Below are 27,679 nucleotides of genomic sequence, written 5' to 3' on the forward strand. Positions count from 1 at the left end.
AGGAAGTGGTGTGTGTGTGCGCGTGCGTGCGTGCGTGTGTGTGTGAATACAATTTCTGCAAAGATTAAAATATGAACTTTTTCCACAATATTAGGTATTAAACTGTCAGTGTCCCGAGACACTTGGCTTGCTTTTTATAATTTGTCTTTTACATTTTTTTTTAATGTATATTAATTTATGTGGAAAGTATTTTATAATTTTGAGGTGCTAGAACTGGTCAGAAGCTTTTCACCATTAATCTCATTTTTGCTTTATTGCAATTCACTTAAATTGTGCTGTTGTGTAAAAAAAAATAGTATTTCAGATAGCTAAAATAAAGTAATAAAAATAGCTTGCGTATTAATTATTAAAGGAGAAGAAAAGGCACTTTTATACACCATGTAGATCTGGATGATACTGTCGCAATGAAAGGATGTTAACAAATATGTAATACTGTGTTAAAAAAGAAGTAATTGATCAATATTATTTGACCGATTAATTTGAATTGATGTCTTTAATGGTTATAGCTGTGGCTGCCAGATTACAGTATTTATGTGTGAATAATGTTTATGAGTAAATGTTGCAGTATCTTATCTGGCCAGATGGTGGTGCTAATGGTTTGTTTATGGCAGCAGGGACAGAAATGAGGCTGTACAAACACCTTCAGCAGAACATTAATGTATACATCTACAAAAAACTTCACATATAAAAAAGAAAATAACTCACTAGAAAAGAAAACAACAAACACTCTAAAGCAAATAAATAAATAAATACAATTATAAATAAAATTATACACAGACTATTTTTTTAATAAATGGACAACATTGACAAGCATGAAGAAAGCAGATTATAAACCTTATCACCAGCATTACCAAAAAATAAATAAACAATCGCACATTGCTTCAGATATGTCTCACTTTATTTTATTACTAAACCAACAAAGACAATTAAAGGGATAGTTGACCCAAAAAATGAATATTCTGTCATTGTTTAAGTTGTTTCATTTCTTTCTTCTGCTGAACACAAAAGAGCATATTTTGAAGAATATGGGTAACCAAACAGTTGATGGATCCCATTCACTTGGCCCCTTATATTTCATTTTTTCATATGGAAGTCAGTGGGATAGATCAACCGTGTGGTTACCCTCTTCAATATATCTTCTTTTGTGTTCAGCAGAAGAATTAAATTACAGGTTTGTAATAACATGAGGGTGAGTAAATGATGAATTTACATTTTTAGGGTGAACTATCCCTTTAAGAAGTGAGTACCTCAGTCAAAATTGTGAGGGATTAGGATATGGCAATGTGGTTGTGTAGCATTTCCCTGCATGTTTATCTATGAAAAGATTCTCTATATTTTAAATGTGCTTCTAATAGCTGTATTATTCCGATCATTTGCCAGAATGACTCTATTAAAGACAGTTATGCACATGGACAGAGAATCTGAATGCAAGAGGTGATTTTGGCATGAACACTCACAGACAATCTGCCTATGAAGATGACACAGATGCTGAGTGCCAAATGAGGGCCCATGGAAACTGGCACACGATGAAAGCAGAAGCCATTTCTTTTTATATTCTAAGCAAATATCATTTGGGAATTACCCGTCTTTCGAATATCTGGGTATTGTGTTAAAAGGTGCTCCACGCATTTTACTTATCATTGTTTACAGGCCTCCAAAATACTCTCCAGCTTTTGCTGAGAACTTAACAGAACTGTTAAGTTCTATTTCCTCAGAGTTTGACTGCTTTGCCATTGCTGGAGATTTTAACATTCACATAGATAATGCAGAAAACAATATGGCAAAAGAAATCAAAACTGTTTTAAAAACTTTTGATCTGACTCAGCATGTACATGGAGCCACACATAATCGTGGACACACTCTAGATTTACTTATCAGTAAGGGTCTAAACATTTCATCAATTGCTATTAAGGATGTAGCACTGTCTGATCATTTTTGTATTTTCTTTGATATATTGATCTCTCCTGCCATTGAAGCTAGATCTGTGTCTGTCAAGAAGAGATGCTTAAATGAGAATACTAGTGTACTATTTATGAAGGCTATATCTTTAACACCAAGCATATCTGCTGACTCTGTTGATTTTCTCCTTGATTCTTTTAACTCAAAAGTTAAGAGTGTAATTGATGATATTGCTCCTGTGAAAGTCAGGAAGAAGAGTGGCAGACAAAAAGCACCTTGGAGAAACTCAACAGCAGTGCAAAATATGAAAAGACAATGCAGAAAAGCAGAGCGCATGTGGCGGAAGACAAAACTTGTAGTCCATTATAACATCTACAAAGACAGCATCCATGCTTTCAATAAGGAACTAAGCAAAGCTAGACAGACTTTTTTCTCGAATATTATAAACAGCAATATAAACAACACGCGCACTCTTTTTGCTACTGTAGAGAGACTGACAAACCCCCCAAGCCAGATTCCCAGTGAAATGCTCTCAGTGAGAAAGTGCAGTGAGTTTGCTTCTTTCTTCTCTGAGAAAATCAATAATATCAGAAAGGTGATCAGCTCATCCTTGAGTTGCGCTGGGGTCAGGCAGATCAAACAACAGCACGAGAAAGTAGCAACTATGTCTGATTTCGAAGAAATTGATGGCAAAATTTTGGAAGAAACCGTACAGCAACTAAAAACATCAACCTGCGCCCTTGATGCACTTCCCACATCTTTTTTCAAAAATGTGTTACACAGCTTAGAAGCAGATCTCCTAGAAGTAGTAAATGCCTCACTTCTCTCTGGGAGTTTTCCGACCTCCCTGAAAACTGCTGTTGTCAAGCCCCTCCTGAAAAAGAGCAATCTGGATAAGACCATATTAAACAACTATAGACCGATCTCAAATCTTCCTTTCATAGGCAAGATCATTGAAAAAGTTGTCTTCAATCAGCTGAACAAATTCTTAAGCTCGAATGGATACTTTGACCATTTTCAATCTGGTTTCCGACCGCACCACAGTACAGAGACCGCGCTCATAAAGATAATAAATGATATTCGCTTAAATACTGATACAGGCAAATTATCAGTGCTGGTACTACTCGACCTCAGTGCTGCATTTGACACTGTCGATCACAAAATACTTCTTGACAGGCTGGAAAACTGGGTCGGGCTTTCTGGGATAGTCCTAAAATGGTTCAGGTCATACTTAGGAGGCAGAGGTTATTATGTGAGTATAGGAGACCATAAGTCTGAGTGGACATCCATGACATGCGGAGTCCCTCAAGGCTCAATTCTTGCGCCACTCCTATTCAACCTGTACATGCTCCCAATGAGCCAAATAATGAGAAAGAACCAAATCGCTTACCACAGCTATGCAGACGACACACAGCTCTACTTAGCCCTATCGCCTAACGATTACAGCCCCATTGACTCCCTTTGCCAATGCATTGATGAAGTAAACAATTGGATGTGCCAAAACTTTCTTCAGTTAAACAAAGACAAAACTGAAGTCATTGCGTTTGGAAACAAAGATGAAGTTCTCAAGGTGAACGCATACCTTCAGTCTAGGGGTCAAACAACTAAAAATCAAGTCAGGAATCTGGGTGTGTCTCTAGAGTCAGACCTTAGTTTCAGTAGTCATGTCAAAGCAATAACTAAATCAGCATATTATCACCTGAAAAATATTGCAAGAATTAGATGCTTTGTTTCCAGTCAAGACTTAGAAAAACTTGTGCATGCTTTCATCACCAGTAGGGTGGATTATTGTAATGGACTTCTCACTGGCCTTCCCAAAAAGACCATAAGACAGTTGCAGCTCATACAGAACGCTGCTGCTAGGATTCTGAGCAGAACCAGAAAATATGAACACATCACACCAGTCCTCAGGTCTTTACACTGGCTGCCAGTTACATTTAGGATTGATTTTAAAGTATTATTACTGGTATATAAATCATTCAATGGCCTAGGACCTCAATACATTGCAGATATGCTCACTGAATATAAACCCAACAGATCACTCAGATCATTAGGATCACATCGGCTAGAAATACCAAGGGTTCACTCTAAGCATGGCGAGTCTGCTTTTAGCTACTATGCCAGCCGCAGCTGGAACCAGCTTCCAGAAGAGATCAGATGTGCTCCTACAGTAGTCACATTCAAATCCAGACTCAAAACACATCTGTTTAGCTGTGCATTTACTGAATGAGCACTGTGCCACTGTTCGTCCGACTGTTTGCACTGTATTTTATTTTATGTTTTAATTATTCTGATTTCTGTATTTTATCTTTTATTCTAAACTGTTTTAATTATTCTGATTTCTTTTGATTATTTTAATTTCTTCTATGTAAAGCACTTTGAATTACCATTGTGTATGAAATGTGCTATATAAATAAACTTGCCTTGCCTTGCCTATATCAGTGCAGAATGGAGTGACGATAATGGGATCCTCAGCAGAATAACTGTCTTGATTAGGCATTCACAAAGACACATGTGGCGTTGGTTTCTAGTGCCATCTCAGTTATGTAAGGATTTAACCTTCACAGACTACAGTGGAAGATGGTTGAACGGAGAATCGAAAGCAATAGGCTAGATGCGAGTTGCTTTGACGTGTTGTGAAAAGAGAAGTTCCCTTCTGGAATTCCCCGAGTGCGCAGATGCTCGAGGCAATGTGATTGTTCTTCTGTAGTAAATTGTGATAAATAAAATAAAATAAAATAAATCCGGCCTCGACCCACAGAAGACAATTGGGCTACAGAGGGCATTTATATTTAAATATAAAATATAAAATTAATGTAATGTCATAATGTTATAAACTGCTTTATTAAAGTTCTAAAACGATTAATTAACATTGAGAAATTTACCTTTCAGACAAAAAGTGGACGGTTCGTATATTTTGTCCAACAAGAGTTTCTAAAAGAAACTAGAACATAAAGTTTGGCAAAAACACAAACACTAAGAACCGCTTTGAAACAACGTAAAAGTGGAGCGTAGCCACTGAGATTTCCCATCCCCGCTCTGCTCTCTCTTCGCATTACTCACAAACTCAAGTGTAATATTTATATAATAAATAGCAGCACTATCTGAATGGCATAAATTGTATAATATGTAAGGCCTACTATATAATTTAAAATTTCTGTGCCTTTTTTTAATCTTATTTTATATTGAGCAGCAACTCACTCTCAACTAATTCACATGCGTTTGTATGTTTGTAAGTATGCTAATTAACAAATACCAAAAGTTGATAATGTACAGCAAAAATATTGTAACCCCTCATAAAAGTAATGAATCTGAAATGTAACCCTCACCCACCATCTATGGGTGAACGTAATGACTAGTCTAGTCTTTCCACTCTGCTTTAGTGGACGGATACGTACTAGAGTAATAGTACTGACTGACTGTAGCACAGTAACGGTAGTACAGTTATAGTAACAGAACAGTACGTATTGTCAAATACTACAGAAATAACATTGAAAGAGACTTTGGTGTTGCTAAAGGCGTGTTAGCGTTCCAAGAGCAAACAATATAACAGAACCAATCAGAGGCGCGAATGCACAGCACGTGATTGAACATTGGAGATCCACTAGAGTGGCTTGAGTCTCGTCTGTTAGAGCATTCTTTCTTTGTCGTTGCTGTACTTGTAGCTTCTTGCCGTTTGCTTCAATAACAACACCCGCCGCTGTACCAGCGTGGCTTACATCTAAGGTCAGCCTGGATTGTCTTGAAATTTCTTCTGACAGCGTAACTATTAAGGTAATAAACGTCGACATGTTCTGTTGGTATCGTCTGTTTTTCGAGAATGTGACGTTTTCTGGGGATTTTTAATGAGAAATAGATACGCCGCTAGAGATAACGGGTCTATGCTGGTGTTTCGTATAACGTTAGATGTATCGTTATATTCCAACGCAAAATGTCTTGAAAGCTGTATTCAAAGTATTTTGTCATATAGTGTTGTGTTAATAAGGGTTTTTTCTACAGGTATATCAAAATCTGTGTGTTTAAGTAGTACAAATCTTCAAGCTTTGTTAGTGTTGGGTTAACGTTAACTTCTGCTCACTTTAACGTTAAACAGAAATGGTAATGATGCTCTTTGCCACCATATAAAGTTACCTTTTATATATTAAATTTATGTTGATAGCTTTTTGTTGGTTATGTAAATGTCAATTCTACACATTAAGTTTTGGTTTTAATTTGGTCTTGTGGTTTTCAGCTAAAATTACACTTATAACGTTCACATGCAGCTATACGACAGACATATCAACAAATATTCACACAATGTTTTAGTCAATTTTGTGCAATTTGAGCAAATTACATAAAGTAAATAATCCCACATGCTGTGTCTCATAACAGTATGCTGGCAACATTTGTTGCCATTATTAACATGTGCAGCACCTTTAAGCTGACTAGGCAGCACATTAGGTTTTGAGACACAACCACAGTGTATTGTTCTTAGGTTAAGCAGTTTAAACACTTTCATAATCAGATGAAGTTCAACATGATCTCACACTTGGCACAGCTTTGAACTGTCCTGTTTCATCTGTCTGTGGTATAAACAAAGAACTAGAAAGAAATATTTGATCTAAAGGAAACAATGTTCAAAAAGAGATCTTAAGGGTTATTTTTAGATTGTTTGGACCTGATGAAAAAAAATACATTTGCTTATAAAGGCTTCCCAAAGTAAGGGAACATACCAGAGAACTGTAAACCCTTGGGAAAATTCATGGGAAGTGATTCAATCCTAAAAGTCAAAGAAATGTCTATTGTAAATGTAATTATTAGTTTCTAGTTAATGCCATGTTAATCCTCTAAAATATTACTGTAATGTAGACTAAAACTTGCTTGTAAGTCATCGTGAGCTAATAATATTTTTGAGTCTATTTTCAATTAAATGAAAAGGATTTTTAATAATCTTTATCCAATAATCACAGAGGACTGGAAAGGTCACTGGATAAAAAGAGTGGTGTGTGTGTATGCATGTGTGTGTGTGTATATATTTATTTATTGGTATTTTTTTACAGTATGATTATGAAATAGTTTTATGCAATAGCAGACAGTGGGTTGGCTGTGATGGACATCTCCAGATTGTAACCAAATTTGTCCACTCAACAGGCTGTGACATTCTGGAAGGTGGCTTTTATGTAAGGCTTGAGCAAAGTTAATTTAGTTGTGTGTAAACACTGAACACCTAGAGTCCTTTGGCTTCACAGGAATCCAAGTGGCTCCCATGAAAGAGACTGTTGTAAAACTGTCCATAATAAATTACAGAAGCACAGCGACTTCCGGTGCCTGCTGTGTTCTGAATGTTTGCTTATCTGTATTGTTAATATGATTGCGTCTCTGTGTGTTTTTCTTTTACCTTATCTTGATATTGCGCTATGTTTATATGGGAAAAAAATTCTCTTCATTCTTGCTCATCTGTTGGCCTGTTTCTGAGACCTGAATGTGAGGAGCAAATTTTACGATTAAGGGACCTGGGTAGCAGCTATTGTCCACAGCATATTTTATGCATCAATCTCAAAAGGCACTAAAGTGAGATTAAATTTATTAAATAACTGTTTTTGTTCTGTTTGCTTTGCAGAGGCATCATGGAGGAAGAGGAGCACTTTGTGAACATAGACCTGAACGATGACAACATCTGCAGTATCTGTAAACTAGAAACGGACACAGGAACACTTTCCTTCTGCCATGTGTGCTTTGAACTGAGCATTGAGGGTAAGAATAGTTTTTGGTAAAAGCATTTTAATGTCCTCAACTTGCCAGTTCTGGGTCAGATTATGCTAATTATAAATGAGTAAAACTTCTTTCTTCATCCGCCCATGCATATCCCCCCTCATTCATGTATTAGCAAGCCTTTTGTTCCGCCGCTTCGTGTGCTGCTCAAAAAAGTGAACTGGAGCGTTTGAAGTGCCAATTTGGCATCTAATTAACGTTCAGCTTATTAGGGTTGACTAGTGTTTCCTGAGGGGCCTCATTGGAGTGGCACTTTTGTTCTCTGCAGCTGTCATTTTTTGCTCTGAACCTTCCCCAAAAGAGCTCTTAGTGATTCAAATAGTATTACATCGTCATGGCAGGATGTAGGCATCTTGGGTATAAAGAATTTTCTCTGGAATTGCATGCCTTTGTTTGGAATTTTCTGCCGTTAGTTTCTGTAATGTGATTCTCAGGTTTCAGTTATGAAGTTATGAAGAAAAAAATTAATTATAGATGAGGATTCTGAGGTTTGGGAGCATGATTAGAGGTAAAGTGTCATTTTTGTTTTGAGATTCTCAATATATCGATTCCATATCTTGTTTTGTCTGTATTTTTGTCTGTATAGGTCAGGATTGGATGTTTTTTTGTGCAATTTAATTGTCTTAAATTTATGTTGCACTTACACTCACTTAAAGTAAATAATAATAATAAAAAATTGTTAAATGTAATCTTTAGAAAACACAAAATGAATCTCAATTTTCCATACTCGGTGTAATAATGTTGTGATGAATTTAATTTTCGCTGTTAAAACAATTTATGATTTTTTTTTCATTGCTAATTTTAATGCTTTGTGGCTTTTTTATGTGGTGTCAGTTGCACAATTCTGGATAAATTGAGAATAATTTTTTTTTTTACGAACAGATCACGATTCTGAACAGACAACTAAACAAAATAACATGTAATTGACTAGAGGTTCTGACAAAATGTTAATTGCTGCAGTCTTTCAAATGTTTAATTAATCTAAATGAATTATTTTAAAAAATGGTTTGAAAAAATTACTCAATGACTCACTTATAAATACTTCACTAGTTTCATTACTGAATGAATCAGCAAGTGAATTTTGAACGAATCTCTTAAATGAATGATTCAATGACAAATTACAAGCTTAATGACAAGCTTAAAGATGTAATGATGCAAACGTTATTTGAAGTGCCAAGTTACTTTCAAAAGATGATTTTGATCTCTTGACCGTAGAATGTTTATATCAAAACTATAAACTTTTATCCCAGACTTCTGTGATGATATTGCGATTAGGGCTGGTACGGTTACCGCAATACCGTGGTCACGTGACGCCTACCGCGGGTCTGAGCTCGTCACCGTCATCACCGCAAAAAAAAACATTGGCCTGCATGAATGACATGGATTCATTAATTGATTCTAATGACATGGATTATTTCTAATGACAATGGCCCTCATTTATCATTCTTGTGTAGAAACGGGCGTATATGTTGGCGTAAGATTATGCTTACACTCCTCTCACCGCCTGATTTATGAAGCTGTGCGTACCTTTGAAACCCAGGTGTACGCAATACCTGCCCTTGATAAATGCCGCGGCTGAAAACGATCGTCATTAGAATAACACGCCCCTATATATTCAAGTATCCGCCTCCCCCACACCCTCATTTTACGCCATGGACACACGGAAGACGGCAAAGAGGAGACACTTCTCTGGAGATCGAGACCATCACCATCATGAAAAATTATTATTAAATCAAACAACAATATTGTTGATGATAAATTCAAAGTTAATTGTATTTTTTTTTTCAAAACGCTATAAATCCATCCATTTTTTGTCTAAAAAAACAACAACAAAAACAACAACAAGAGAACATGCAACATATAATCAGGGACTCATACTATAAATTAATATAAATTAAATAAGTGCAACTGCATGAAATAAATAAAAGCCAAACAAAATAAATAGTAAAATAAATTAAATAGTAAAAATAAAATAAATATTTGCAATGTCACGTTCCAATATTGTCCACCACATAAAACAAATAATTTAAAAATAACACACAAATACAGTCCTTAAATGCAACAATGTTAAAAATACATTCAAATCATATAGTAACACATTTAGGCTAATAGTAATTCGTGCCGAACTTGAAAAAAGTAATAACAATATTCAGGCCTACTATTAGGCTACGTGTTGTAGCCATTAACTAAGTGCATTTAGTTTCATATTTGTTAAAAAATAATAATGTTATTTTTTCCCCATCTATGTTGATTATGAAAAGTGAACATAGGGTAAGATAGGATGCGCAATATATCGGGAGACATGCTCAGACATGATTTTGGCCACTTAATTAAGTTTTGTTTTGTAGAAAGCCTTTCTTTAAAGTGAATTTCGTTTTGTATAAATTGTATCTTAATTGGAATATTTTTTTTCATCAACAAATTGCCTGTATTTAATAAATAAGAAGCAAATAGCAGACAATATAATCCTGAGTCATGACATGGAGGCGCGAGCGCGGTCCCTTTCATTGCACGTGAACTGGAGCGCATCTCATCACAAATTAACCGAAACTCAGTATATGCCTCACAGACATGAGAAATATATCTATAAAGAAAGCTTGAAATGTCTTTAAACGAAACAATTATAAACGAAAAGAAATAGGCTACTCTCTCTATAGGCGCGTTCACTACGGAGATGGTGATCATCAATTTCATCTTTGCAGACACAACACTAGTTTATTAATAGAAATAAAATAAAAATTTATTTTTAAAAATGGCGTTTAGCGCGTTTTGGAAAAGAGCTCCTCATATCTTTTAGTTTGTCAGTGCGTTTGGTGGTGTTAGGAATTGTTTTTCTGCGCATTTCTGCACTAACTCAAAACGTGCGTACATGTACACCACCTCCTGACCTGGCGTAGGATTTGAACGTGCCCTACGCCAACGTCCATATTGATAATTATCAAAGTCACCGAAGTTTTGGGTGTACGCTGGAAATTTGGTGTACGCACTTTTGATAAATGAGGGCCATTGTGTCTTACATGGATTCAAGGTTTTATGAACACAACTTTTCATCAAAAGATGGAGCAAATCCGACCTTTCTAGAGTCGGGGAGCGCAATGTTCCATGACACATAATAATATTCCATCCGTATTAGAGATACACGGGTGGGCTATTATTTAATCCGCAACCACATCACAAAAGTCATCATCCGTCCGCCATCCATCCACACCAACGATTTTTGACCAATTTTCAAAGCCGCACCCGCCCGCCATCCACTGATTGTTTTAAGGTCTATGAGTGATGCAAGACGCTGCTGCCACGAGGCTAGAAAGCTATTAGCGGTTCTAGAAAGGAGACTGATCCAAGATATTTAAAGGCTAAAGTCCCTAGTATAGCCTATTGGCCATGTTGTATCCCCGGCGCACAGGGACAAAAATAAATAAATAAATAGCCTAAATAAAACGCACATCGGCAAACCTGACCTTACCGGACTAGGCTACTGTAACCTAAAATTTTATCATTTCGTTTATAATTTTGTTTAAAAGTAGACATTTCAAGCTTTCAATTTATTTCTCATGTCTGTTAGGGAAGTAGCCTATATGCTGAGTTTCTGTTCATTTATGAGACGAGCTCCAGTTCACGTGCAATGCAAGAGATCGCACCGGTGCCTCCACGTCCTGATTGTACGTCTGCTATATTTGCTTCTTATTTATTAAAGGTGCAGTGTGTGACTTTTAGCGACATCTAGCGGTTCGGTTGCGAGTTTACACTAAGGGCTCAGCCCACCGCTCACCCCTCCCTTTCGAAGAAGCTACCGTGGCGAAAACGGGACAAACATCGTCGTCTGAGACGGCAGAGAATAGCCAGAGTAAACCAAGTTTCTGTACCACAGTCCATTATAAACCACATCACGGATAAAGTTTACAAAGCCATAGTCAGGTGAGGATCAAGGGTCTTAATACGTAATATAATAATAGTAATTAGTTGATTGTCTCACGAACGTGACCAGCACATTTCTCCCCACATAGCAAACCCATAATACAGCGAGGGAGAAGAACCACATGAAACTATGCAACTATATATTTTTTCTAACAGGGTAGTAAAAGTTAGCTGGCTAATATGAGCTGTTACTGTGGCTGAGCTGGTTAAAGCGTTAAGCCTTGTTTACACTGGACGCGTCCGCATGAGCCCAAAGGTGCGCGCGGCAAAAATGACGTGATTGTAACAGCGCGCGCGCCTCCGCATCCCCTAGACACCATTTACTACACACAATAGGTTTTTTTCTCTGATTTTGGAAACTCGATCGACTTAAAATGCTTCCAAGATCGACGGGTTGGTGATTCCTGTAACTGTTTTACGGTCAATGACAAGAGTACTAATCAGCTGTCTCACGAACGTAACCAGCACATTTATCCACACATAGCAAAGCCATAACACAGCGAGGGAGAAGAATTAAGTTACATGAAACAATCCAACTACATATTTTACACCACTGACAAGGGAAAAGTCACTACTCACAGTGTTTATGGCTAGCTTCTAGCTTTCTGCGGCTTCTCTTTCAAGGTAGTGACGAAACGCGCTCTGTAACGCTGTTTGTTCGCTGTCGGCTACGGTAGAAACATGACGTCACAATATGTCGACCTTCATAGAAGGGGATTCCCGCGCCTATGTAGATAAAAATGCCTCATTCTAAGGTAATAACAACATTACGGTTTATTAAGTTAGTTCTTTATACACCACTGAACACATAGTTATGGATGTCATATTGCATTTCTGTTAATAGATACTCAAATTTTTTACACATTGCACCTTTAATTCCAGGCAATTGATTGATGAAACAGTGATTAAAATTAAGATACAATTTATACAAAACGAAATTCAATTTAAAGAAAGGCTTTCTACTAAACAAAACTTAATAAAGTGGGGGAGGGGGAGGGGGGGTGTATTTAAATCAGTTTACCGCTATACCTCGGGAATTTCTTGCTTTTCAACTGTGGTTAGAAAAAATCCATACCGCCCCAGCCCTAATTGCGATTACCAATTAATCGTGCAGCTCTAGCATCAGTTTCAGTTACTTACATGATTATCAGGTTTCACAGTTAAGAGTTGGGACTAAATGTCTAAACAGGATTTTTTCATTTGTAAGAAATGATTCCCCGGTTTGTGCCTAAGAGGACATGGTGATGAAAAAAATAGGAGATGAGAAGAAAAATTGTTTCAGCATTGCATTTGCTCCCAAAAAAGTATTACATTCCATTGAGAAACTTTGTATTTGCTCACAAAACCACTGAAATATAGTTTTTCCTCCCACCTCATATTATTTCCATCTACAGTTTTGTGAGAGAACGCAAAAGTTTTGCAAGTCAATAGACAGAATGCTTTCAAACGTTCTCGTTCATGTTTGTTTGTTCGCTCTCTTAGCGTCAAAGGTTTCCATTTATAGCATGTTTTTACAAGCATTTGTAGCCAATCACAATCTGTTGAGCGCATAAACCCAGTGGCCTATCAGATGTGCTAGTCAGAAAAGTAGTCAGCATCTACTCAACACCGCTAAAAATTCATGAGGTTTTTTTCAACACAAGCCAAATGTTCATGAATCCTTTGATTTAAACCAACTAGATTCAAAGATTCATTGTACAATTATACAGGCCATTAGCATTGATATGAGCTTGTACACAATAGAAAACTTCGCTTTTAGCAATCTTATCAAATACAATAAATACAGCTATTTTTTTTATTCTAATGGGATTTTTCACAAGATCGCAGAATTCAGTGAGCTTGCGCTTTAGAGATTGACAACCTTTCGTGCTCTTCAATTTTTATGTGCGATTTTAATAAAAAAACAGACGAGACAAAATGGAAAATATTTTTAAAAAGTTCATAATTCAACAGTTTTTGCTCTGGTACTGAAATAGTGTGACTGAGAACTGCAGAATTTTACTGGCATTGAACATTATGGTACCGTGAAACCCTAGTTGAAATATAGTAATTATTGGTTATCAGCTATTACATTAAAATGATAGTTGTATAGGTATCGGCCAGCATTTTCTCTATGCATCTCGTGTATTTCTAGCTTTGTTTTTATTGTGTCTTTATTTTCTAGCATTGATTCAATGTGTCACATCCTGCCAGTAAAGGCCTGCACGTTCATTCTGTGGTTGTGTTGGGTCAATGGCCAATTTATGTCAGGTTGTCAAAGCATGACTAGTGGATTCTATTACATACCGGGGAACTATGCATAATGACCCTTGCATTTGTAATGTCAGGTGTTTGTCTGCTGGAAGCCTTGTTGTATTGTGTAACACAGTGTGGTGTACTAACAATGTCTCCTGAGAATGTCACTTGAAAAATAAACATCATCATCATCAGTCTTTTTTTTGTACCTCCCTTCCTCTATTTATTCTGTTTATTTTTGTATTCTTCTACCTTGCAATTTCAGTTGAACTGCAATAGCATTTTCAATCCAGACCATCTCAAAAATTAGGGATCATTAAGACAGGCTGTCATTTTTGCAAACGCTTTTCTGTGATTTATCTGCTTATCTGTGACATGCATAATCCCCGTTTATGAAGTCTCTGGATTTGAGCTGGAGAAGAAATCATCTGTGACTCCGTCGAAGCGGGCTTGGTCCACTCACAGCACCGAGCTCACGAATTAGACACGCTGAATATTCATGCCTGCGATAGAAGGTTACCGCTCTTGAATATTTAACAGAAGAGTGCATGAGTGATCTGGCCAGGCAGCCCACAATCACCCAGCCATGATGGCGAGCTGCAGGCAGCGGTATGTCATGAGTGATTCACCACAGAATGGCAGCGTGTTGCACAACAGCACTCGTGGACCCATGAGAGGGCACTGACAGGCCTGACAGTACTCGCACACAAGATATTCCTATTCTGATTGGCTGTTTGCCACTGAGTTGCATTCTCTTCCCACTAACAATACACTCCAACATTCCCGTTGGGGTAAACAAGCACAAGCTGACTGTGCATGTTTAGACCTGAATGCTCATTTGCCCACACCTGCATACCCTCAATAAAACATTCTGGCTTCATAAGTAACCAAACTTGTTCGTTCTTCAACCCCACTGTTTTTTTTTTTTTTTTGCGGTCATTTTTTTTGGTTGAAATGTTTTGTGTTTGTAGCAGAAGTAGAGGTACTTTCAGTGGATATTTTTGACACATGTTGTCGCACATGCTGTGCAGTTCTGCTTTTCTGTTTCCTCAGATCTGATTCTCCAAGCACAGAGAGAAATAAATGATGACACAAACAGTTGTATTATAACAGTTATATCTCTGCTAGGAATGCACCGATTTGAAAATTTTTGCCAGTACCGATAATTCTTTATATCTGAAAGCTGATAGCCGATATATTGGCCGATAAATCTAAATCCAAATTTGATGTAATTTTTAAGAGCTTGATTCGAAAAACAATAATCTTGTAATAATCGGGGGTTAGAATTCGGCACAACACCAAACTTAACACAAGCAATCTTAACTGTACTAGTCATGAAGGTGTAACTCTGTTGTGGATGCCCTTATCCTGTAACAACGCAATAAAGCACGGGTTCTGCATAAAACAAATATTTGAAAATGCAATTTATTTCTGTGATGGCAAAGCTGAATTGTCAGCACCATTACTTCAGTCTTCAGTGTCACATGATCCTAAAGAAATCAGTCTAATATGCTGATTTGGTGCTCAAGAAACATTTCTTAACATTGTTGAAAATTGTTTAATATTTTTGTGGAAACTGTGATAATTTGTTCAGGATTCTATGATGAATAGAATGTTCAAAAGAACAGCATTTAATCGATTATATATATGTATGATTATAAATTGCGTTACTGTTATTTTTGATCAATTTAATGCTTTCTTGCTGAATTAAAGTGTCAATTTCTGTATTCTGTAATTTTAGCTTGTATGTTTCAGAGACGGAGAATTGGCTCTGACAGATGCAAGCCTCGCAATAGAAATATTGCTGCTTCCTTATGCAAAACTCATTGCCATGATGCTAGTTTGTTCTGGGTGGTTGCTAGGGGTAAAAGGAGCCTAAGATCCTAACCAAAGTCCCTTTAAGGCAAGTCATTTCACTCAGCGTTGGCGGCCATCTTTGAAACGCCTCATGGGAGCTATTAAGTCATGCATGTACAGCTCATATCTCTTTGAATGGGGAAACATAAAATTCTCCAAAGCTGTTGACCAAGCTTACGAATAAATGCCGTATTGTGAAATCGCCTGTGATATCTGACAACTGTTTAATAAATTTTGTTTCCAAACGCTCAAATCGTGACAAAAAACTTTTTTTTTTAGGCTTGACCAGCCAATGCGCAGAAGTCTGACTGTTTCTATAGCAAGCTTCTAACGGCAGCTGTGATGCAATTACTTTATCAATTGGCGCGGTTAGCTCTTTTATTTATAATGCGAGACTCATTCCACCATATCGCGCATTGCACTTTCTCCCATTCATAGTCATATGAGGGCACCATCTTTCTATACAAGTTTTTGTCCCAACTCTCATATATTCTTGTCCTTAGATCAGGCTCTGGTCCCACCGTTAATGAGAGTCTATGGGATTTTTTCCTCCTCACCAACTCTATTGTCGGATTGTGTAGACAAGTAGTAGCACACCTCTCCTCACCAAACTGCAAGATTTAAGGTATCATGTTCGTCTTTGTTTTTTCAAGGCCATTCTATTTAATGGTTTTATTCTCATCTCACTGTAGTGTCAGACTCTGCCCGCTCTTCTTTTCCACTGGCCCTGAAAGACCTTGATGGCTGGCTGGTTTCTTGCTCTGCCGAGCACACTCACTCAGGACTAACAGTTTCCCCGCAGCAGACACAGGCCGTCTCTCTCATCCTCTTACGTAAGAGCAGTGGAATGTGAGCTTGCGTACATCAGCCCAGAAAATGGCTGGATAACTGAATACTCCAGACACTTGGATCACAGCACAGATACAATGCTGAATCTCAATGCGTGTCATTTGTTTGCTTGTACTTGTGTGCTCGAGATAGGGCTGTAGTCAAGACCACCTTTGTCGAGTCCAAGACAAGACCAAGACCAAAGATGTTCGAGTCCAATGCAAGACCGAGTCCAAAAAGGTTCGAGTCCGAGTCAAGACCGAGTCCAGGAAAGGGAAAAAAAGTCTTGTGCAAGACATTATCAAGACAATATTTTGGGGTTATTATTATTTGTTGATCTAAAAGCAAAAACAGTGTCACAACACCCAGGATTTTTAAGTATAGACATTCCCCTTGATATCATATAATCTTCTATTCTAAAGAAAACAGAATGATGACAAATGGTGATACCTCATAATAGCAGTGTTTCACTGTGAATCTGAAAGACGCATACTTTCACATTCAGATAGCCCCCCATCACAGGCCATTCTTGAGATTCGCCTTCGAGGGGCAGGCTTATCAATACACCATTCTGCTGTTCAGTCTGTCCCTAGCACCCGTACATTTACGAAGTGCATGGACGCGGTTCTTTCTCCCCAAGACCAGTGGCCTAGACCGAGACAAGTCCGAGTCCGAATACCAGCGAGTCCGAGATCATAGAAAAACGGTCTCGAGTCCGGACTCATTTACTACAGCCCTAGCTCGAGATGTTTCTCGTTTTTCCTTTGCTCACAAATGTATATTGACTATCCTAACTGATGGATGTAAGATGGTACACTAGTTTGACCTCTTGACACTAAAGTTACATGCTGCATGGTGGATGAGAGCTGATTTGCTGGCTGGGCTTTTCTTGCTCGACAAGCTTTCCATTTAAGTAATGCTCCATAGTAATCGGAGACTTTCAGCAATATTTCTGCCCTTTGAAATGGAGGCATTAGGGAAAACACATCCTCATAGGTAATGTAGGATGACAGTATTACCTTCATAAATTGCCTCACAGCAGGTTTATTCCAGGAAATGCACATGGGAAATGTTTTACACTGTTCTTGTTTTCAATGTTTGTATGCTGTGTGGTCTACTTTCCTAAAATAATTACTCAATGTTCAGTTCACTATTATACTCAACCTTTGTGTTCTTTATCTTTTATGTAAGCAAACGCTATACATTGTAATGCCTTTTTTTCTTTTAATGTTTATTGCATAAATAGGCCTTTATGTAGGGCTTATGAAATCAGTTTTATTTTTTATGGATTCAGTTTTACTTTTTAGTAATATAAATGGATTTCTTATGAATTTCATTCATGAAACATATTTATACACATTTATTATCACTGGTAATTAAATAAAGGCATAAAACATCCTTTAAAATGTAGACCAATCAATGAAAAAATCTTTTTTTTTGCAAGCAAAGTGTTATACACAAAAGGTTATTTTTTATTATTATTACATTAGTACATTCTACTGTACAATAGTAATATATTTCTGTCACAATTTCTTTAAGTTAAACCGAACATTTATTTTGATGGCTTGTCATAAAGACCTTTGAGTTTCTGTGTCTTTATGATATGACAATAGTTTTATAAATGAAATGGGTAAATGCTGGTGAAGTGACTCTCAGAGCAGCTCTGGAGATAAAGTTCATGTTTTCATGTCCTCATAAAGTGAGACGGCAGACGCTGTAAACTCCACAAGCGGTAGCAGACTTTTTGCGCTTAAATATTTACAGTAAGTAATATGATTAATTGTAGAGCCCTACTTTAAATTTGTTCATCTAAAATTTGCCTTTGTCATTCCATGACATTATAGTGTAGATTTATTATTGGATTCTGCATTTTCAGCATCCCTGCCTTTATGATTCTACTCGTGCCTTGAAGAGCTTTTTAATCCTAATCCATGGGATATATTTTACTCTGGTCTGTAGTGGTTGATTGCTTCTGTAGGAGCAGTATATCTGATATATGAACAGCTATATTTATTCTGTTGTGGGTGATGTGATGCCTCCAATGTCAATCACTGCAGCTGTTGAGACACACACACAATCACTCACACACAGACAGAAGTGTGTCAAGGATTCAGTGTCCTTTCTTCATAAAGCAGAAAACCCCACGTGATTGTGAATTAACCCGCATGAGACAGAAAGAACAGGGTGATTCAGTGGCTGAATCATTTCATTTGAAGAATTGAAACGTTTCTCAATATATGAACGACAGATTAAGAACACATTTGTAATTTTTTGCAGCGCACCATCATTATCTTTTGAAAATACTGAACAAGAACAGTTATAACTGTGGTCTGGAGAGTACATGGTGTATTTGAAGCTTGTTTATGATTTAATTGAATGCTCCGTTTATATAAAGTGAGGAATAACTGAGTGAAATGGTGATTTAATGGAGCAATGAAAAGTCAAATGAGATTTTGAGTTTGCACTTGATAAGATTACCGTTTCCATGACAGCGACCCCCACCTTCACCCTTAGTAAATCGGCTAATCTCGTTGGTGCTGTTGCTGTCTAAGTAGTAACACGGATTTCAAGGCCTCCTTTCTTTTCTCTTGTCTCAATCTCCGTTCTTGTCGTTTTTACCGAGAGCCTCTTGCTTGTTGTTGTTGTTGTTGTTGTTGTTGTTGTTGGGGCAAGAGTATTACACAAGCACCATTGAGTATTTCATCACTAAAGGGTTTGATTCAGAACACTTCTCCTCTGTGTGTTTTCAGCTAGATATGGAAATCAGTTATTTGCATGTTGACACAGATTTTCTTGCTGAGGCGAGCATCATTTTCGTTTTTCCCAGAAAGTGTTTATGAATGTATAGCTGTCATGAGTTACATTTAAGTTTTTTTTAATATTCAAATAAGCATTTGTTGTTTATAGAAAAGAATGATAATATTAGAATATTAATATTAGAATATTTACACACACACACACACACACACACATCAATGAAAAAATAGTAATTGATGTATAGTAATTGTATCTGTATATATATATATATATATATATATATATATATATACAGTAGTCAACATTTGAATTGGATGAAAAATCATCAAAATTATAAATTAATTTTGAGCAATACCTGTTCTTGTCTTAGGACAACTTTGATTAACTTTTTGGATCCACTTCAAAAGTTGACTAATGTGTGTGTGTGTGTGTGTGTGTGTGTGTCTGTGTGTGTGTGTATGTGTAATATATATATATATATATATATATATATATATTTATATATGCGTGTGTATATATATATATATATATATATATATTATATAACACACACGCAATCCTGTTTGTTGAGCCTTGAATCAGACAGTGATGATGATAGAGGAAATTAAATATGATAGTTGGATTTAAAATATTCTGTATTACATACTTTTTCAGGGTCTCATTCGCTAGACTCATGATTCCCGCAGTAATGATTTTGGGGTTGTACTTGGCTTGTGGTGTAGTCAAAACTCAGAACTCCTTGTGCTCATGTCAGAGCCAGTCGCGCGCGTGTGAGTGCGTGCGTGTGAGTGCGTGCGTGTGCGTGCGTGCGTGCGTGTTTGTGTGCGCGTGTGTGTGTAACCTTCAGTACCTCTATTTATAATCACACTCTACAGTGTTCTTTCCTGTTATTCAGACTTCGCTGTGAAGTGCAGGAGATTGGTTTATTGTAAGACGGTGAATGAATTTGACTTTTTCCTCTCAGCCGTGAGCTGCTCTGCTGAAGACAAGCACAGTGAGTCAAGCTAAAGCAAGAAACCCAAAGTATTGAGTTTAGTGGTACATTATGTGCAGACATTACTGGAACCGTGTATGTGGTGAGGGCTTCTCAGCTCACAGTTACCTTGAAGCAAATGAAACCACCTCTTATGACTAATCCACTGTTTAATGCTGTTTCATATCGGTTTATTCTTAAAGGGATAGTTCATTCAAAAATGAAAATTGGGTCATCATTTACTTGCCCTCATGTCGTTCCAAACTTGTATGACTTTCTTGGGAACACAAAAGATGATATTTTAAAGAATGTTTCTACTGTTTTTGTCCACACAGTAAAAGTCAGTGGACTCCAAAACTACACTTGACCTCACTGATACCTTCTTTCTAAAAAAAAAAATGAAATCGTCCCGGACTGGATGAAGTCAGTGAGGTGAATTATAGAACCAGATCCATGTCAACTGAATCAAATGATTCACTGAATCAAATGATTCACTGAAAATATCTGACTCATCAGAATCATTTTTTTCATGAATAAGACATCGCTGCTGCTCTCATGAAGTAGAGCTAGGGCAGATTATTAGGTTTTCAGTGGAAAAAAGTTACAATTTTCATTGATTGTGACCCTTGTATTCTTTTGACACCAGGATTTTAAGACACCATTGGCATTCACAAATCTTGAATCCATTTTTGAAAACCACACCAAAAAAATACTAACCTATAACTAATATGTTCAGACATTATTAAAGACCAGTAAACAGTGAGTTATAAAATAAGAAAAAATAAACAAATTGCAAGCAATAGCACAAATAAATACTAGAACAATTATACAAATGAGATAAATAGTGCTTTACGTTTTTTGGGGCCTGGTCATTGGGCCTTCGTCGTGTTCCACAAAAGAAAGAAAGTTATATGGAAAACATAAGAGAGAGTAGCCTAAATAATGGAAGAATTTTCAGCTTTTCTTTTTAAAACCAAATGAGTGTGTGTCTGTCTTTGTGCAGCTCACAACAGTCTCTGCTGACATGATTACAACTCAAAACATGTTTGAACAAAACTAAGCTCTGACACAAATGGCACATCCTAACGCAAAACCGACACATAAAGGCACCCAGCAGCACTCGTTCTGTGCCTCTGTGTTTTGTTTGTTCTTGGCCTACTTTAAGTTTTAGGCAGAAGTGTGTTTTAACTCTCCTTATCAAGGACCCAAAACAGGAAGTGATGTTTTCAGGTGCTGATTTGCTCAAAGATGTATAGATGCATCTGTTTCAAGCTTGTGAGTTTTACAGTGTTTGAAGGGCGTTAAGATGTGTACCTCTTTTTTGCGAGCATATTTTTGAGTTTTACAACACATTTAATACAAGAACATAACATACACTTAATACAAACATAACTAACTCAAATCCCTCCCCCTCCACATTAACCCTGGCAGTCGTAAAAAAAAAAATATACATATATACAGATTAAAAATAAAAATTCCTTAAACATACAGTGCTTTATATCACAGCATTAAACATATACTACAACTTCACACATCTATAGCCTCTTCAATATTTCCTCCTTTAACAAATCTCAAGAACATCTCCCAAATTTCGTAAAATTCAGAAGACTTCCCCTTGATCAAATATGTAAGCTTCTCAAGAGCCAAACTGGATATCAAGTCCAAGGGAAGGATAACTTGTATTCTTCCAGCAAAGGGCTTTGTACCTCTTTTAATCTAGCAAAATGGGCACAGTTGTTGTCATGTGACTTTATATTTAGAGAGGCCCATCATATACACCTGATAAGCATTTTTATATGCTATGTTTAGCCCATGACAAGCAGTGAATTGCAAATATCTAATTGTGCCCTTCTTTGTGTTTTATACTAGGTATATCCAGCGCCACCCTGCTGCACTCCAAGTCTCTGCGTGGGCATAGGGACTGCTTCGAAAAGTACCATCTCATCGCCAACCAGAAGCTCTCCCGTGCCAAGGCCTCTCACAGCGCATACGAGGGCGTGAAACGGGCTCTGAGCCAACGGATCAACCGCATTATACAGTACACCCAGAACAGAGACTCCTTAACCGCAGAGGCACCGGGGCGCTGGGGGGCCAAACAGATTCTGTGTCACTCCCAGCAGGGCGGAAGGAAGCTCGTGCCCCAGTCGGATGCTCAAGTTCCCCGCTATGCTCCGCGATGGGCGGACGAGGCGTCAATGGCAGTTTCGGAGTATGGGAAATCCATGCTGGACTGCCACTCTGCAGAGGAGCTCGGTCTCGACCTGTTGCAAGGCCCACGCCAGGGATTATGGGCTGGAGAACAGCAGAACCGAGAGCAGAGAGACACAGCCAGACAGAGGAGACACAAAGGACACAGTCAAGAAGAACGTGAGTATTTATGATACACGCTATATCGGTCTCAACTTTGGGATGGTATTTTTTTTTTCTCTTTTTTTTTTATTAAATGGAATTAACAATAGCAAGGATGTGTTAAATTGATCAAAAATAACAGTAAAGATGTTGCAGAACATTTCTATTTCAAATAAATGCTGTTTTTTTGTTGTTTTTTTTACTTTCTATTCATCAAAGAATCCTTAAAAAAAATGATCATGGTGGCGACAAAAATATTAAGAAGCACAATTGTTTTTAAATATTTATATGAAAATGCCTCTTGTGCACCATACCATATTAGAATGATTTCTGAAGGATCATGTGACACTGAAGACTGGAGTAATAATGCTGAAACTATAGCTTTGCCATCACAGGAATAAATTACATTTGAAAATATATTCAAATAAAAAAGTTACTTTAAAGTTTAAACTGTAATAACATTTCACATTATTTCGGTTTTTACTGTATTTTTGATCAAATAATAGTGCATTTGCTATGCTTTTGTTGGCATTACAAAATCAAGCAGTATAGTGAATGGTTTTGAGCTCACTTAAATTCTCTCGGTAACGTCTTTGACAAAGTGAAGGAGAGAAATCGATATCCTCACCATTAGGCTTTTATCTGACGCTTTGTAGCTCTGCATCTTTCCCGTCAATACAGTCCACAAAACACCAATAAAGGGCCGAGGTCACAATCTAGACCTTGATTTCTCTCTCCGTTCTTCAATGTTTGTCTCCTTTTTATCTCACCCAATGAAATGGCTACAGTTAAAAACAGAAATGTCATCAGGGTCACAGCACATGCTTTTCAGCGCCGCACATCTGATTAGAATGCTTCTCAAGGACTGTTATAAAGTTATCTGCCTTCAGCTGTGAAAGGAGGTGTTTGTCAGTTCACTTTTTTCTTCTTTTTTTTTAAGATAGCTAGAGAATGTTTTCATACTCACTTTATTGTTTGTCTTCCTGTTTCAGTGGTGACGATGAGTGTGGAGGAACTTCACAAGCTGAACGAGCAGCTGCTGTTACAGATACAAAGTGAGTTTCCAGTTTTGAGATCTTCAAACCCAAAGCTCACCCAAAATATGAAAAATATGACAGTTCATTTTTGGGGTGAACTACTCCATTTAGCCTAAACGCATACTGTATGGAAGAGTGACTCGATATTAGTAATAAATAAATAATGATAATAAAATTATGTGATATACCATATTCCCTTTGCAAAAAATGATATGTCACAACAAAAAATGATGTAGATAATTGATTGATGTTGTCAAGGCTCAACAGTATAGCTTTCCTCCTGCCCAGTTTGCACTGAACCTGCCAACAGTTTATCTAGCACCAACACTTACTTGCCTATTTATTTGTTTTTTGTTTGTTTATTGACTTTTACATGTCATTATTTACTTTCACATTTCATTATGTTTTTACATTCATTATTTATTTAATTTTACATTTCATTGTCATTATTTTCTTTACTGTTTTTACATTTTTTTATTTACTTATTTTATTTATATTTTCAAGAAAGATTAAATGTTACTTGTAACATTTTTCTTTACAAAGATAATTTGCAATAATGTAAGTAAATTCTGCAATTTTTATAATTATACAAGGTGCTGGAAAACGATGGCATGCATTACTGATTGGTGTGTAATTTTCAATCATTCTTACTGATGCCAACAAGACTATTACAAGTCTTGTAATTTTGATAAAACATCCTTCTATTTCGTACAATTCTAAAGTTTAAACAGACATTTTGCTACCAAATGTCACAGAAAAACAAATGTTTAAAGTCTCCCTGCAGTTAATAATTTTATCCCTTAAAACTCATCTTAAATGATCAAAATGACATATTTAAATGCTTGTTTTGCAGATTTTACAGGCTTGTCTACAAGTCGATATATTAGAATATAGAGAGCGATACATAAAACGCATGATTACCAGTGTCGGACAAATAACGGTAATCGATATGATTAGCCTTTGGCTTGACTGTCATTAAACATCTAATAATGTGTTGCTAATGTTACACAAACCACGTTCCCGTTCGCATCTCAGAGTCAGGCGGCTGCCTTCTAAAAATCAGCATCCTCTTGAACATCATAGAAAGTCAGTGTAGAAAAGCCCCGTTCCGCATGTTGACGGGATTGGTCACATGTTTGTAACGGTAGGAAACAGGAGTGGTTTCCAACTGTGTTTTTGAGACTATCTCAGCAATGGTGTTGACTGGTGAATTTGCATGTGGTTTGTCTTAAAGCATATTAAAACATTTGCAAATCATGCAAACTAAAAATTGTAAGAGACAGTTCTGCACTCTGGCCAGCTGGCTATCCTTATTATTGAGCCCTGCTTATGCATATTTAAAGTTTATTATGTAGGTTACCATTGTTCTTGATCTAATACACATTCTTTCTTTGTCCCTCAGATGTGTTTGAGGAGCTCTCTTTAGCTGTGCAGGAGAAGGACTCTCTTTCATCAGAGCTTCATGTACGCCATATAGCCATTGAGCAGCTCTTCAAAAACTGTGCCAAGCTGCCGTGGCTCCAGATCGGGCGAGCCGGGGTCAAAGCTAGCAACAACCCAGTGGAATGAGACCTCTTTTGCGGACAACCGAGTCCCCCAAAGACCAAAAAGAAACCGCAGCTCCAAGCAGACTCTTGCGGAAGCTCAAAGCTCAAACGGACTGGAAACTCACACACTGTGCTAATGAGTTTAATGTCACCTCGCTGAATCTTCAGCTGGACTTTATAAAGCGAAAGCGTTTTGCAGGCCTGTTCAAAGTGTTTCTATGCAGAATGAGGTGTTGTTAAAACCTTACAAAGACTTTTTTTCTTTTCCATTCATTTTCATATGTTGCTTTTTCCTCCTCATATCACTGTTTACTCTCTACACTTGATCATGTGTGGTTAATAGACTTGGATCAGTCTGACAATGTTCCTCCTGCACATTCGGGCTTGCTGATTGGTGGTGGTGTTGCTGTGGTAACTGTTGCTTAGTTAACAGTTTTCCCTCCCTCTGCTCATTGCAGTGGAACTTGTTAATGACTATTAATGTTCTGTTACTCTTTATTTCTCCTGTTGTGCTGAGATACGACACAAACGCTTTAGAGGAAGTTTACATTTCTTTTATTGCACTCTTAAAGCGGTGTTCTTCAAATTGACATTTCATAGGTGCATCCCAACATTTCACGGGTTATGATTAAGAAAATAGCAGTTTGGAGATGGACGTTTCAGCTGGAATGGTTAGTTCACTCATGTTAAGCACAGGCCTAATTTTTATTTAGGCTTAATTCAGTGCTGGGATTAATATTGGAACGATAGGAATGCTTAACCAAAGCCTTTGTTACCTTAAGGTAACTATTTCAGTATTTATTTTATGACAATTATTTGCTTGCTACAAATATTTAAAAACCAAATTTGATTTTTTTTCAAGTTGGTTTCCTTTCTGTAGTGTTTAGAGGTTGTTTTCTTGTGGTATTATAGTATAGTTTCTTACATTTAGAGTCAGTGCATAAAGTGAAAGTATAGTCGGGGCAAAGCTGCCTTGATTTGAGATCAGACTGTGTCACCATCTGGTGGCCATTCAGAGAATCCTGTCCACTTGCTGCCTTGAAGTGTGTGCATGGTTCTGTGTCTATTATTATTGTTCTATGAAGTCTATTATCTCTATAATCTTTTAAAAAAAATGTAAATCTCAACATTGTTTTAAGAAATTAGCTCGGTATTTTGAACTATCCGTTCTCTTTATAAGAGATACACATTCGACTGACCCCTCTGGGGTTTCTAAAAATATTTTATTTTCTATGAGTGAGTTATCTATCATTCTGGTTATGCTCTGAAAGGTAAAGTCAGCAAACTATAGCTGTGAGTTATTATGGATGATTTGTGGAAAAGAAGCAATATGAGTCTGAAGTGTCAGGTTTGGTTGCTTTCTGCATTTCAAAAGCTTTCTTTTATGATTAACTCTGTGATTTGTCACAGGAGGTTGGAGTAAATGAAATGAAATGAAGCACACTTTCCAAATCTTTGTGTGCTGTGGAGATACTGAATGAACCACGTGAGCTGGATGAGATTCATGTTTGTCTTGAGTGTGTTGCATATGTAGGCCATATGTTAAATTTATGTTGGTGTTGATGATGTCTTGTTCTTTTTTTTCTTAATTCATTATTGTGCTATTATTTTGCTTTTTGTTTTTCCAGTGGTCTGTGTTATGTGACATTTAAAGTGGTTTATGCAATCCTGTTTTGTTAGTGGATCTTCCGATCAGTGTGGACAATTTCTGGATGCTTTTGGAGTGATGTGTACATTTTCTTTAAGGGAATGAATTAATAAAAATATTTTTCCTAAACCTAAGTGTGATTATTTGCCTTTAATTCACTGGGTTCACCAGCAGCTGATATGGTTGTTTCTAAAATGTGCCCTGGACTATCTGATACCTGGTCTTAAAGCACTTTAAATACAGTGAAAAGTAATGGAAATTCATTATACTTGGATTTTAAATAGTTTGCTGAAAAAAACTATTCTTGAAATATTGTGCTGAACTCAATCAGATGGTTATTACTTGAATGACAAAATATATACATGTATACATTGATAAACATCTTTCAGTTTGAACTGACATTTTATTTGCATGCATAAATAGTTTGAACATCAAACATTGCCTACAATGTGTTTCTGGGCACTTTCTGGCCAAGTTTCATTCATTCTCTACTTTTTACCCCATTAAAGGGATATTTCGGCCAAAAATGAAAATTCTGTTATCACTTACTCCCCCTCATTTTGTTCCAAACCTGTATGAGTTTCTTTCTTCTGTTGAACACAAAATAAGATATTTTGAAGAATGTTGATAACCAGACAGTGGCATATACTTTCATAGTCCTTTTTTTGGTAAGTCAGTGGCTACCGTCAACTGTTTGATTACCATCATTCTTTAAAATATCTTCTTTTGTGTCAGAAGAAGAAAGAGACTCACACAGGTTTGGAACAAAATGAGGGTGAGTAAGTGATGACAGAATTAAAATTTTTAGATGACTTAACCCTTTAATAACAATAAGAATTAAATTATTGTTGTTTATAATAATGTATTATTTAGATAATTT

The 27,679-nt window shown here is 36.9% G+C and overlaps 1 protein-coding gene across 1 annotated transcript; it reads left to right on the forward strand.

Annotated features, from left to right (window-relative positions):
* The first annotated feature begins 5,474 nt into the window (after window positions 1-5,474).
* On the forward strand, window positions 5,475-26,928 carry cunh21orf91 (chromosome unknown C21orf91 homolog). The gene is made up of 5 exons (XM_077242300.1): window positions 5,475-5,673; window positions 7,499-7,632; window positions 22,088-22,585; window positions 23,560-23,622; window positions 25,007-26,928. The coding sequence occupies exons 2-5, from the start codon at window positions 7,506-7,508 to the stop codon at window positions 25,171-25,173; spliced, it is 855 nt and encodes a 284-aa protein (XP_077098415.1). The 5' UTR covers window positions 5,475-5,673; window positions 7,499-7,505; the 3' UTR covers window positions 25,174-26,928.
* Window positions 26,929-27,679: the final 751 nt, after the last annotated feature.

This window comes from Siphateles boraxobius, unplaced genomic scaffold (genome assembly GCF_051911475.1).
Source record: "Siphateles boraxobius isolate OS27281-9 unplaced genomic scaffold, OSU_SipBor_1 25, whole genome shotgun sequence".
Classification (NCBI taxonomy): domain Eukaryota; kingdom Metazoa; phylum Chordata; class Actinopteri; order Cypriniformes; family Leuciscidae; genus Siphateles; species Siphateles boraxobius.

What these genes read in the sequence shown, in the direction of transcription:
- cunh21orf91 (XM_077242300.1), top strand. Translation starts at nt 7,506, where the DNA reads ATGGAGGAAGAGGAGCACTTTGTGAACATAGACCTGAACGATGACAAC. An exon ending in CTTTGAACTGAGCATTGAGG is followed by an intron (nt 7,633 to 22,087) that starts GTAAGAATAGTT and finishes GTTTTATACTAG; the next exon opens with GTATATCCAGCGCCACCCTG. An exon ending in AGGACACAGTCAAGAAGAAC is followed by an intron (nt 22,586 to 23,559) that starts GTGAGTATTTAT and finishes TTCCTGTTTCAG; the next exon opens with TGGTGACGATGAGTGTGGAG.